Source organism: Phymastichus coffea, unplaced genomic scaffold (assembly GCF_024137745.1).
Source record: "Phymastichus coffea isolate CEN01 unplaced genomic scaffold, Cenicafe_Pcof_1.1 PCOF00043, whole genome shotgun sequence".
NCBI lineage: Eukaryota > Metazoa > Arthropoda > Insecta > Hymenoptera > Eulophidae > Phymastichus > Phymastichus coffea.
In genome coordinates, this window is record NW_026706854.1 from 865,408 (window position 1) to 878,094 (window position 12,687).

The window sequence follows — 12,687 nt, forward strand, 5'->3', positions numbered from 1 at the left end:
CAAATATAACATGGACAAATAAATGTTATTTTCAAGACAAAAAAAATTAATTATTCAAACATCATCTATCCAAATATTTTGAGCAAAGGTTAACGTGACATTGACATCAAGTTGATAGTACGTGATGTCTGAAGAAACGTATTTTGTGATTTTTATTATTATCTGTAAAAATATACACGAGATTCGACACATAACCATTTCAGTCCAGTCATTACAAAATATGTGAAATCTCTCAACAATTCATTAATTAAACTTTATTTTTTTTATAAGGATTACGATACGTCAGTTATTGTCTGGGATAAGTTCAAACATACACGCTTTGTAACAAAAAGTTATTTGAACAAACTTGTAACTTCAATTTGGCTAATTCGTAATATCATTTTTCAACAATTGGTTTTAATACTCTCCATCGTAAGTATAAAATTATAAATAAACAGCAAAGATTCTTGAGAGTGATCTAAAAAAAAATTAATGAAAATAAAAAAGCTTTACTATTCACAACTTTGCATTAAAAGTTGTTCTTAAGTTGTAAGTACAACTTTCAATGCAAAGCTATTTGATTTCAATATATAAATGTTCGTGTGATTGCTATGCATGATATAATGACATAATTTTTGAATGTGACAAATAGTGATCTATCATGTAACGTTAAAAAGTAATGTAGTTTGATTCATTGATCTGAGGAGGTTGGAAACCGCACCAACGAATCGTTGTTACGAAATGTGAAGCTTTTCGGGATCACTCTCAAGGATCTTTCCGGTTTCTTTATAATTTCATTCTTCAACAATCACGAATGGTTAACAAATGAACCAGAATAATAGTAATAATAAAGAGCAAAATAACAAACTTTGGTGGCTAATGCTAAATATCGAATAACACTTCATATACAAACATACAAAATATTAACAATTAATCGTACAAATAGGAGAGAAAACGAGAATCGTGATGTGACGTTGATAAGCTTCTCGTAGCAATGCAGAATTCTGGTTTCTATACGATTTGTTATATATATGCTCGTTAACAACAGGTTGGACTGATAACCAGCCACACATTCACTTTCGCGCTTTTTCCCAGTAGTACATCGACAATTTGCTTTTTCGTAAATAAATAATGGTCTTGCAAAATCACATTGAGAAGACCTCTTTACCACCCAAGTAAAAAATTGTGCTTTTCTGACACGGGAATAACATAAAAAATATTTTTTAGTTAATAATCCTCAACACATTTTTTTACTTAGATATAAAGATAATATACGTTCTTTCTTTTTCTTTTTCTCCACACGTGGATCGAACTACAACTTTGTTTCTTGTTTTTTTTTTTAAGATTTAATACGACTTTGTTTAAGATAATCTGTATATTTACATGCAAGATCAGTTGCTCGAATCTCATAATCTAAAACAATAACTAACTTCTATATTTCAATTTTCAATTCGGTTTTACGAACTCAACCTAAAAATAATAATTGTCACTTATTTTGCTCGCTGCGGTTCGTGAGATTCTAAATGATATTTTCAAAAATTAAAGACGTTTCGTCCCGTGCTGTTGGATTGGACTCCTCAATAAGAATCCAACAGCATTCCTTAGACGCTTAGCCGCTAGATGTTGCGTAACTAAGTATATAAGAGGTCCATACCTATTTCTACAAAAAAAGAAATGAATTTCGAGAACCATAGCAAGCAAAATGAGTAATAATTATTATTTTAGGGTTGAGCTCGTAAAACCGAAATGAAAATTGAAATATAGATATAACTAAGACGAGCGTCACAATTTAATTATTTTTAATAACTAAGTTCATATCTATGTTACTGTACATCCAACTAAAAACTATGTACTAGATATAACTAATTGAATGACTACATAACTACTTTCACAATGAAATTTTTCACGTGGTCAACATCAATTGACATTAAACTAATTTACTCTTTTCTTGCCAGAAACGTAATTATAATACAGACAAATCATCTGAAGCTGTTGACAAGGGCAAATCTTTGATAAGGTTCGAGTTAATTACAAAACATAACGAGAATGATTAGTTGTATTTGTACCGTTTCTCACTTGTCTTAAAATAACAATTAATCACGTCTAACTATACTTTTTTCACAATAATATTTTGTTTTGTTCTATTCGATTACCATTAGATGTCACGCTAAATTATTAATCTCTCAGGCCACAACATTGTTGCTCTGTATATAATACGCATGTGATCCTAAAGAGAAAATTGACTGATGTAAAGCGGGCAAAAAGCGCTTCTTCAGAGTGATTATTCTCAGGCCTGGGCTTGGTCTATAAAAAATTATCGAGAAAAACGTTATTACGCGATTAGCATTAATTAAGTATTGGAGCTTTCAATTCCAGTGAGCTTTAGACGATGGCAACGAACGAAAAGGATTCGGAAACACTTTCTCTCCTCGAATACATTGTTACGGACTGGCGCAGCGCGAAAAACGACGTACGTATAAAAATAGTTCGGCATCGGACGCGGCTAAAGGAAAAGAAGCGTGCGAGGCGAGGGCGCGTCGGGCGCGGGCCAGCCCTGCACAGCATGCGCAACGGGCGAAAGAACGAATTGCTCGAAGAGGCGAAGAGTAGGCATGAATATAGGATCGCTGATCTACGCCGCGAGATTATGTACAGGAGCGAAGGGAGCGCGTCTACACAGGCTAAGGCTTGATCGGTTGATCGTCAAACTCCTGATCGCCAACGAGGTAGAGGAACTGGAACGCGATGGCGAGAAGACTGATGCCGAGCAGGTCGCCCATGGCCGTGAGGTAGGGTATGGCCGAGTTGTCCGGATCGATCTTGCGCTTCCACATCCAGTGGATCATGATGTAGGCGATGTAGAGCAACGCCGCCACCTGCAGCATCGCCGCGCACAGGTAGACGAAGACGAAGAGCGCGCTCATCGACGTCTCGCCCTCCTTCATGTAGTTGATCAGGTAGATGAATATCACGTGGCCGGGGATGACCATGGCCATCAGCACCCGCGTGGTGCGCGCGTGCGTACCTGCGGCACAGACACAGCGTACAGAGTCGCGGGCTCGGCTCGCGACGTCGTCAGCCACCAGGCAGCCTACCTTTGCCAAAGAAGTTGGCGATGGGAGTGATGAAGATGACGGGGTGGGTGTGACCCGGCGGTATGAGGAGTGTGCCGAGGTCGGCTTGCTTGTGCAGCGCCGTCGAGATTCTGCTCGCCTGCACGGCCACGAGGTTGCCGCCCACGCCGTTGATCACCGGCTGGAAGACTGTCAGGTTCTCGAAGCGCGACACCATGAACTCCAGGATCATTCCGCCGCAGCTGCGTTTCGTTCGATCAAAGCAACTGCTAGCACCGGGGGCAGCGGCAACGAGTAACGGCGCCACCTACCTGCTTATGAGCATGGCCACGATGACCGGAGTCCAGCCGGTGTAGAGCACGTCGTTGGTGTATTTGTTCTTCTTGGCGATCCAGACCCAGAGCGGAGTGACGAGCACGTAGGAGGCGATGATCAAGGGCGCCAGCCAGTCCTGCTTGTCGATGGACTCGTAGAGGATCGTCGAGATCCAGGCGAGCAACGCGAGCGAGGTGATGTCGCCGAGGCTGGCGGCTATGGGGGTCGCCACGTTGTCCGGGTTGATGTGACAGTGCCGCGAGAACACTATGACGCCCGCGGTGATGAGGCCCAGCACGAAGGACGCGAGCGAGGCCGTGACCAGGCTGCTCGCGCACAGCAGGTACGCGTGGTCCAGCGAGACGGCCTCGTTGCGTATCGCCCCCATCACCATCGCAACGACGGAGCCCAGGAAGCCCACCACGATCGCTTGGCACTGAAAGCCCGTGGATTTTTTAGTTCTTCCTTAGCCTTTCCGCGCTCAGCTATCTTTCGCCGTGCATCGTTCCCGCTGAAATCGAGTGTCGTGCAGCGACGTGCCAGCGCTCAAGCCTTATCAAGTGCAATCATATCCGACTTGGCCGACGCTCGTGACAAGTCGACCCACGTTCGAGGCGCGTCGGCTGCTCGAGATGGCAACCGCGCGCAATTCGTTTCTCAACGGCGTATTCAATCGGCTGTGAATCCGCTCGCTCGCGAGAGGTAAGCGCGGAAAAATTGGAACGGCAAACAGCGACTCGCAACGTGAGTTGTTAATTGTTTCGCGCGATAATGCGTCGGAGATAAAGGTGAACTTTCCAGTTTAGAAAATCATCTCGAATGCGACGTAAAAACGGCGCGTACTCTTCCGCAATTGTATTTGTCGTTTTATCGGGCCTGAGGTCCCCCTCGCGCACGTGTCGCGAGTTGTATCAACAAGTGCCGAGCCGACTGTCGCCGTCAATAAGCCCGCGGCGATCAAACAACGTCGGTATACACGTATAGCAAATACGCGAAGGCTGAGCTCGTTGTCGCGCACGCACGCGTTCCAATAGTTTCGCGGTAGCCGTGGGAAATTTCCGCGTGCTCGGCGACATCGGCAGGATATGCTCGTTGCGAGTCGAGCGACGCGCGAAACCGACGAGAGTCTCTCGCCGCCGTGGACACATCAGCGAGTGGCGAGCTCGGCGCGCGACCACGAGGAAAGCTTGCAGGGCGAGAGGCGGCAGCGGCGCCGCGCGAGAGCAAACGCGCGCTGGCGACGGGACGGCGACGATTTGGCGCTGCGACTATCGCGCGAGGTGGCACGTTCCTTGCGTCGTCGCGCCGACGAGCGGGGAGGCCTCCTCGTCCGTCTTCTCGTCGGCGTTCGAACGGCTCGAGCGAACGTGCAAACGGCATGACGATTGTCGTCGGACGTGCAAATGCGCATTACACTCACTTGTATTAAAACTAAGTTTCCGACTATCATGTACCACTGCTGCTTGGGCGTGTCCATGTGACCGAGATTCGCCTGCGTGGACAGTCTTGAGGCCAGCGTCATTTCTAAATTACCCTTTAAACCTAGGAGAGCCGGTACCAGTATCATCAGTTCGTTCACCTTCTCGAACACGACCCAGTACTGCCGAGGAGAACAGAGCGGCGGATGAAGTCTCGGCGCGAAGCGAGGCGGCACGTCGCCGAGTACAGACCTGCACCAAGTCGAGGACGAGGCCGGCGCCGACCATGCCGAGGCCGGCGATGAGGAACGGAATGGAGACCTGCAGCGTGACAGCCAGGTAGGACTCGTGCGGTTGCTGCGCCTCGTCGTAGATCTTTTTGCTCTCGGCGACGAGGTCGGGCAGCCGGGCGACGCCGCCCTCCTCCAGCAGGCTGGCCGAGTCCTCGATGGCGAGATCGTGGCTGCCCTTGAGCTGCTGGGGCGCGTGGTGCAGGGCCGCGGCGCTGCCCGAGCAGCTCGGGCAGCCGGCCAGGAGGGCGGCGTTCGCCATGGCTATCTGCGCGGCGACGTTCGACTCGCTGCAGGTTCGCGACCTGCCGCCCGTCGGCGTCATCCACGCGATCTGCGGGTGCTGTGACGACATCGCCATGCCGATCGACTGCTGATGCTGCTGCTCGTGCAGCAGGGCCTCCTTACATTGCTCACTGTAACAATGGTTTTCCTTGCGTCAGTCGGATGCGCAGATGCCGTCTCGTCAATGCACTTCGGTTGGTCTATTTCCGCGGATGCTCTCTTTTCATGAGCGAGTTCGGAGTTCCGCTGGCGGACGCGTCCAAATTTCGGCACTGCTTGTCGCCGTCACTGAATCGAGGGAAAAAACAAAGACGATCCGTTGACCCGTTCGCCACATCCGACCGAGTGCTTGGAATCGCACTTGTCGTGGCCAATCGCGTACTCCGAGGTGAGACGCTTGAAAGTACAAAAGCGCTACGGGTCCGACGGCGCTCCCATATCTCGGCAGATAAGCCGTGCAATTTATTTTTAAAAAATTATTATTCCAATCTGTCCTTGCGACATATCGATCCAACCGAGGTGAGCCCGAGTCTTCTTCCGGCACCTTCGTCGCGCGCCGTACGACAGATGTTCACGCGCAAATCGTCGAGGGCGAATCGGCAATACGACGGCCAGCACTCAAAGCACACACACACACACACACACACACAGCCGACTACGTCGTCGCGCACGTGCGCGATCAATGTCGAGTGTACGTCGCGTCGGCGAAGGGCAGCCTCGAGGAGAGATGGAAAAGAACGGGGGTAGAAAGGGCGTGACGTATACTTGTCGCTGATTGATACGGGCGTCGATGCGGCAGGCGACGGCTGGCAAGGTGGCGGCTGGTCCTCTATCATCTTACGACTGAGAGTCCGTCACGGCGCTCGGCCCGTTATCAACTCGGCTCTTCTCCGTCGCGCCGCACTCGTGTACACGCGCAGGCACGAGCTCGCGAAAGATAACGCGCCTGCGGGCTTCGTTGCGCAATGAGCTGCCGCCGACCGCGGACCCCTCGCGAAAAGCGCCCAGCAGTCCATCGCGCCGCGGCCTGGACGAGACGCGGACTCGGGGATCGGCTCAAGCGGAGCCGCTGCGTCGTCCGCTTTAGACTGCTTTCCAAGCGGCTGCGTTGCTGCTGCCGCCGCCGCCGCTCGAGCCGAGGCTCGTCCCGTTGACGGGCGCGCCGATCGGCAGCGCTCGCCTCGACGCGCGTTCTCATTGCTGCACGATGCTGCGCACAAGTCTCTCGGAACGCGACTGTTATTTGTTATTTTTAGTATCGCTTGTCGTCGCTAGCCCCACCGCGAGTACACTTGCGCAAACGGATTTGATGCTGCTTAGATAAAATGCAAACCACACAAGCGCGTGGCGCTCCATCGCGAGCGATATCGAGATTTCGACCTCATATTCATCGATTCCGCTCGCGAGCGACACGAACTTAGCGAAATTTCTTATCTCGATTAGAGAAAATGATAAAGTCGCACGCGGCTGGAATATTCGCCTCGAATCTGATATGTGTATCCTCGATAATATTGATTTCATCGCGACGCGGTTCCACATATAAATATTGATATTGATACGACGAATATACTCCCGCGGAAAAATTTGCCGCGCACGCACAAAGAACAATTAATCTCGCGTTACAAAAAGTGAAGAAAATCCAAAGGAAAAAAAGAAAGAAAGCTTGGATTGTTTGTCGTTTAATTGGTAGCCTCGATTCCCGCTTGTCGCGTCTTTCTCATTGGGCGAGTTGGAATTATCGACGGCTTGCATCGTCCGAGAATTCTTCAGCGAGAAAATGCGTTTATCTGTAACTTTATCTACGCCTGCATACCGCGCTATTGATTGCCACCTCGAATAGTAAGGAAATCACCTTGTAGCGGGTTACCGAATGTTTCTGCCAGCAGCCGTTTCGAACTACGGAACAATACGTATGATTTCCTTGTTAAAAGTACAATGCAAAGAATGGTATATAGTACATCCCGCGAGGGCACGTCGGCAGAGATAGGCGGTACGCGTCGGTCGATAAAACGTTGTAAAAATGCAAACGAGCGACTCGAAGGATCCGTGGAGGGTGCATTCGACGAGATAGCGATATTCCCTCTCGCTAGTAATACAGTAGGCAGAGTATGCATAGTGTGTTGTTGCCGTTTCGTGCAGTGAGCGTTTGCCTACTTATACTCCCGTGTTGCGTGTACTCGACTTCCTCGCTCGTTGAAGGGGCGATGTTGCGCCCTCGGCAGACGACACAGAACCGCGCATCGACAACCACAAGCAAAGTGGCTCGTGTACACGCGATGCGCCGTTTCACCTTCGCCTTTTTTTACGAGAGACGCGTCGCGCGTGCGCGAGGTACTTACTCTCGTGTCAGACTGTCCCCATGCGATTCCGTACTCCCAGGTGGGAGGGCGCGCAGCGTCGGGAATATACATAAGAAGCGTTTCGCACAACAGGCGGCGTCGCAGGGAGTCGTTACCTGGGAGGGCTGCAGCTCTCGTATCCATTATTCGAGAGCTCGCGGGAAAGGCTCGACGTCTCTCTTCCACCAATGGCGGAGGCTCGCGGCGGTGATAGCCTCTCGCCCAGAAGCCTTGACCTTTCGTCGATTTCCCGCTTGAATCTACGATTATTTTTTGCCTCGTCGTCATTCTCTTTTTGGCCGCGCGACACTTAGCGCGAGGATGACGAACGAGCGATGGACACTTGCACTTGCCCTCGGCCGCGAAAGGACTCGAAACGTTCTTCGAGAAGAACATTGACGAGTCCGCGAGTGGCCTTCCATCGCATCCTTCGGAATGACAATGACAATGACAATGACGGGGATGAAGCTGACGACACGAAAATGACGCTAAAAATGCAAGATACTTGCGGACACATGGCGATATATCCGTTGTGCTACGAGTGAATTAGTCCATGCGTAGGTAAACACTGATTGAACAAGCATCATGTTGTTGCGAAACAATGACGAATTATCGCCAATATCAGTTATCGGGGTATGTGGTTATCGCGGCGCATCATTGCACTACCACGATTCGCTGAAACATCGCGGATCTATGAAACAAATCAGATTTGCGGGCAACTATTTGACGTCAATCCTTGGGAATCGGAAAAAAAGTCATACTACGTTCTTGATAGTTTTTATCGCTCAAGTTGCATACGTCTATTGCATGTCTGCTCGTAATTCTCAAGACTGATGATTATGTAAATGCGAGCTAATTGCCATTTAACAACTTGGCGACCGTTCTGTTATTACTCGTTATTATTGCGCGCGACTGCATCTGACATTATTAAAAATAAAACAGCGACTAACGAATGATGCATGCAAATTTATTATAGTCGCTTTGGTGTATAATAGGCGTATCGAGCGATTCTTCTTGACAACTAAATTTAACCGTCTAGCTGAAGTGATTACGATGACGAGGTGTCATCGTAATCATTTCAACTGTAGCGGTCACGTAGAGCACATTTTTTATTCAAAGACGTCGCGCATACGACAGTCCGCGATTTGCGCGGCACAATGATTGACGCCGAGAGGTAGCGACGCTTTGGAAAGTGCTCGTCGCCACCTTCTCAACGGGCTGCGCGAACGAACGACCGAACGCGAGAGAGAGTGATCTAGCCGACTGGTCGCGAGCACGCGGAACGAATGTTTACCGGCTTGCGCTCTGGCGGAAAAAAATTTTCAAGAATTTCATAGTCAGCGCGAACACGGGAACCCCGTCGGGCGACGGTGACGGCCGCCAATGGGCGAACGAAGTCGCGGCTGGTGGGTGTAGCAGCGTGACACGCGACTAGTTGCGTAAAGCCGCGCAGGTGATCAACTGCGCGTCTCGCTCTCGACGAGTTAATTGCAAGCGTGCGCGTGCGGCGATCGAATTCGGGCGGCGCCGGTAGAGTTACGTTCGCTTCTCGCTCGATCGCACGTGGACGCAGGACTGGTGTCGCGGGCGCAGAGGTCGATTCGAGGGACATCCCGATGGAATAAGCGTGGCTCAACGAGTCGACGCGCCCGATGAAACCTGTTAACGCGCCCGTGCGATCTCGTTACGCCGTTGCGGCTCATCTCGCGTCTCCCTTTGCCTTGAGCTTTATAAAGTCGTATTCGATAGCGTATAGAAGAAATCGATGCGAGTCGCATGACGTAGAGAGATTTCGGTTGCTCCGGAGTCGCATGACGTATAGAGAGATTTCGGTTGCTCCGGAGTCAAGGTCGATTGATTGCTCGCGCTTCGTATATCTATACAGAGAGCCACATACAGTGTTGAACTTCCGTGTGCATGGCCACTTCGTCCAAGTTATTTTTTTCCGAGAACTTATTTATTCTACTTTGCATACTGCCGAAGTCTCGGCTCTTTTTAACCACAATTTGTCGTGAGGATGTAGCTGAGTTACACTTTAAAACCAATATTAACAGTTTTGAAACTGGCGTCGTAATCAGTTTCAAACTCAATTTTCACAGCTTAATTAGACAGTTTGCTTACCGCACAAAATGTACTTTGAAATGGGAAAGGAGATATTGTGAAAGTTTTCAATCGGCCTTACTTGTTCTATTATTATTTTTTGTCGCAACAACGATGTCACAGATTCTTTTATACGTTCTAAACAAAAGCTATTGCAACGAAAAGCACACAATTAATTGGAGTATCTGCAGATAACGTCGAAGTTTTGAAAGTTTTGAAAAATTGACATCTCGCGAGAGAAGCCTCTCGTTTGGGAAGTAAAAAGTAAACCGCACCTCCCGATACGAACGACCGAGCGTCGGTCGCACTACAGCCAAAGAGAAGACAGCGCTGGCACAAGCGCCGGAGGAGGCGACGCGACTAAATAAAGATGCAAAATGTCATCTCAAACGACAACATCGGCAGCTCGGCGCGCCAAGCCTTCAATTGTAAAAATACCGCCGGCAATCGCGTCGCGAATCTGTGGGCCAGGACGCAACGTGTGTACCTGCAGGCTGCAGCGGCGGCAGCATCGGCCGGCATGGCAATGACAACATCAACCGAATTCCGCCTGTCGCCGCCTTGGCACAGCTGGACTCGCGTCGAGAGCATTGCGAGAGCGGACGGTGGCGACGGTCGACGGCGGAGCGCAGCTCATCGTAAGCTGCCAGTCGAGGTGGGCTGGCGGGCGCACGGGGCCGTGAGCTGGCCCGACGATCCGCCCGAGCGACGCGCTTACATGGCGACTGAGCTGGCCGCCGGCGCCGACGCCGCTTTTATAGCCTCCTCGCCGTACGCGCGCCGGCGGCTGCGTGCGCGTTTTTATCGATCCCGCGCGCCAGCTCGCCGAGCCACGTGCTGCCGCGCGCCGTCGACCGCAGGGTTCACGACCTATGCTGCAAGCTCGCGGAGCCGCGCGCTTCGGTGCTGCTCGCGGTCTGCGCGCCGCCCTCGAGATGCGCCGACGATCGATCTCCCTCGAAAAGTCGCGCGTGCCGGTCGCGGGCGTGCGCTTCCATCGATCGCCCCGCGGCTTCTCGGCCAGCGTCGAACGATCGGCCAGCTCGAGAGGCAGAGCGCTCCCAACCCCGCGAACGAGCGACACTCTTCCCGAGCTTTCGCGCGTGCAGTGGCCCACAGCCACGCGTACGCGATCGATCGGTCTTCTTATCGGCTGTCGTCACGGCAAAGTTGTGCATACGTCGCCGGCCAGGTCAATAAAGCGCAATTACTGCTAATTGGAAACCGTGCAATTAAGTCGTTCGACAGTTAGCCGAACGACCGTCGTGGCGGAAGTGCGTTCGGTACTACGTCTGTTGTGGTCGAGAAATTCCGCAGTGTTCGTTTCGCGTGGCCCAACGTCGCGAGTGGAGATCGACGCCCTCGTGCGAATGTCGATGGATGAAATGTGATTATCGCGGTACACGTTCACGACGGCGCAGAGCTTGCTCTTGGCGATGATTCAAAACGTAAATAAACGCGTCGCGATCGACTGGAACACTGTTTTATTCGATTCGGGGCTCGAAACGCACCCTCGGACATTCAAACGACAGTCTTCTTCGATTGTCCCGCCGATCGAATTCGCTATGACTGTGTGCTCGGTTTGCGTTACGTAAATCAAATTACGTCGCGCTCTTTCCCATGGCAAGGTTCGCAAAAATAGCTGGGCGTCAAGACTCGCCTCGCAGCACAGAACGACGCTGGTCTGCAGGGCAGACGTCGAGACAAAGAAACGGCAGAATCTTTTTCGCGGAGCAATTGGCAGCTCAACGAGATCAAGCCATACGCATCGGACGCAATAATGACAGACACTCAGGCGCGGAGCGGGATAGGAAGCTCGGCATATCATCACGTTGGACGCACTTAGATGGCAATCGGAGCTGGCTGCCAGCGCGAGTGAGAAATGCAAACGTTTATAACGGCCGCGCGACGGGTAATCAGAAAAGTGGGCCTCCATGGATGTGACCTAGTCCAGAAGTTACCAGAATACAAATTGCTCTCTCTCTCTCTCTCTCTCTCTCTCTCTCTCTCTCTCTCTCTCTCTCTCTCTCTCTCTCTCCCGCGTTGCGGTGTGCCACGTTTAATGAGGCATTATCCAGTTGCTACTGTTTCTCACACACATCCATTGGCTGAGGTTTTTGCCTGCGCCGAAACCACCTCTTCGCTTTGGATTCGCGACGTAAATTCCAACCGCAGACTGCCATCGGCAGAGTATAGTATTTCGGCGTCTGCGTCGCCTCTAGGCAGAATTACACATGTTTGAGAATCGCCCACAAAGCCACGAGATAGTTCTCGCTGATCCAATTGACATTGGCTCAGGGACGCAGACGACGAGCGCGAGATCGCTCGCGGCAGATTCTCTACTTTTCTCAGTGGTTTGTCGATCGTATAGACCGAGTAGCCAGGAGAATTGACAAGGGCACCGGAAAACGCTCGCACCGCGTGTACATCGCGCAGTCAGGCTCGAATCTCGCTGCTTCGCCAGGAGTTCGGAGGGGGGAGGGGGAGCTCACGATTCAACCAGCGCAGCAGCGTCGAGCGCGACGCGCAGCCAAAGAGAGAAGAATGAAATCGCACGCGGCTGCCGCCGTGTCGCCGGATCACGCACACGCGCAGCGCTGGCCTTGGCAAGGCCGCTCGAACTCGCGTGGTCGCAGCCGCCAATTGACATACGTACGTGCGCGCCCCACTTTATTTCCACTTTTCCACGTGTTTTGTGCCGCCAGCGCGCTAACTCAATTTCCGGCGCGCGGCTTGCACTTGACGCGGAGCGGGGCTCCCTCCTGCTCGCCCCTGACGTTCCAGTTTCGCGAAAATCGCGCCGCTAGGAAAGCCGACAAGTCGATCGTAAATCGCGCCGACGCGAGACGGCTTTATTGCGCGCCGCGATCCGCGATCGACTGCGCGC

At 51.1% G+C, this 12,687-nt stretch overlaps 1 protein-coding gene across 1 annotated transcript; it reads right to left on the bottom strand.

The window, feature by feature from the left end:
- Window positions 1-104: 104 nt before the first annotated feature.
- LOC131664346 (solute carrier family 41 member 1-like) lies at window positions 105-10,539 on the bottom strand. The gene is made up of 6 exons (XM_058935362.1): window positions 10,288-10,539; window positions 5,039-5,492; window positions 4,789-4,968; window positions 3,365-3,804; window positions 3,075-3,295; window positions 105-3,004 (listed from the first exon to the last, which is right to left on the bottom strand). The coding sequence occupies exons 1-6, from the start codon at window positions 10,389-10,391 to the stop codon at window positions 2,661-2,663; spliced, it is 1,743 nt and encodes a 580-aa protein (XP_058791345.1). The 5' UTR covers window positions 10,392-10,539; the 3' UTR covers window positions 105-2,660.
- Between the last annotated feature and the right edge of the window lie 2,148 nt (window positions 10,540-12,687).

Excerpts from the sequence above, each read along its gene's own strand:
- LOC131664346 (XM_058935362.1), bottom strand. The coding sequence starts at position 10,391 with ATGCTCTCGACGCGAGTCCAGCTGTGCCAAGGCGGCGACAGGCGGAAT. Across the intron at positions 5,493-10,287 it reads GCCGCCGCTGCAGCCTGCAG|TGAGCAATGTAAGGAGGCCC; the intron begins GTACACACGTTG and ends CCATTGTTACAG. Across the intron at positions 4,969-5,038 it reads TCGTCCTCGACTTGGTGCAG|TACTGGGTCGTGTTCGAGAA; the intron begins GTCTGTACTCGG and ends TCTCCTCGGCAG.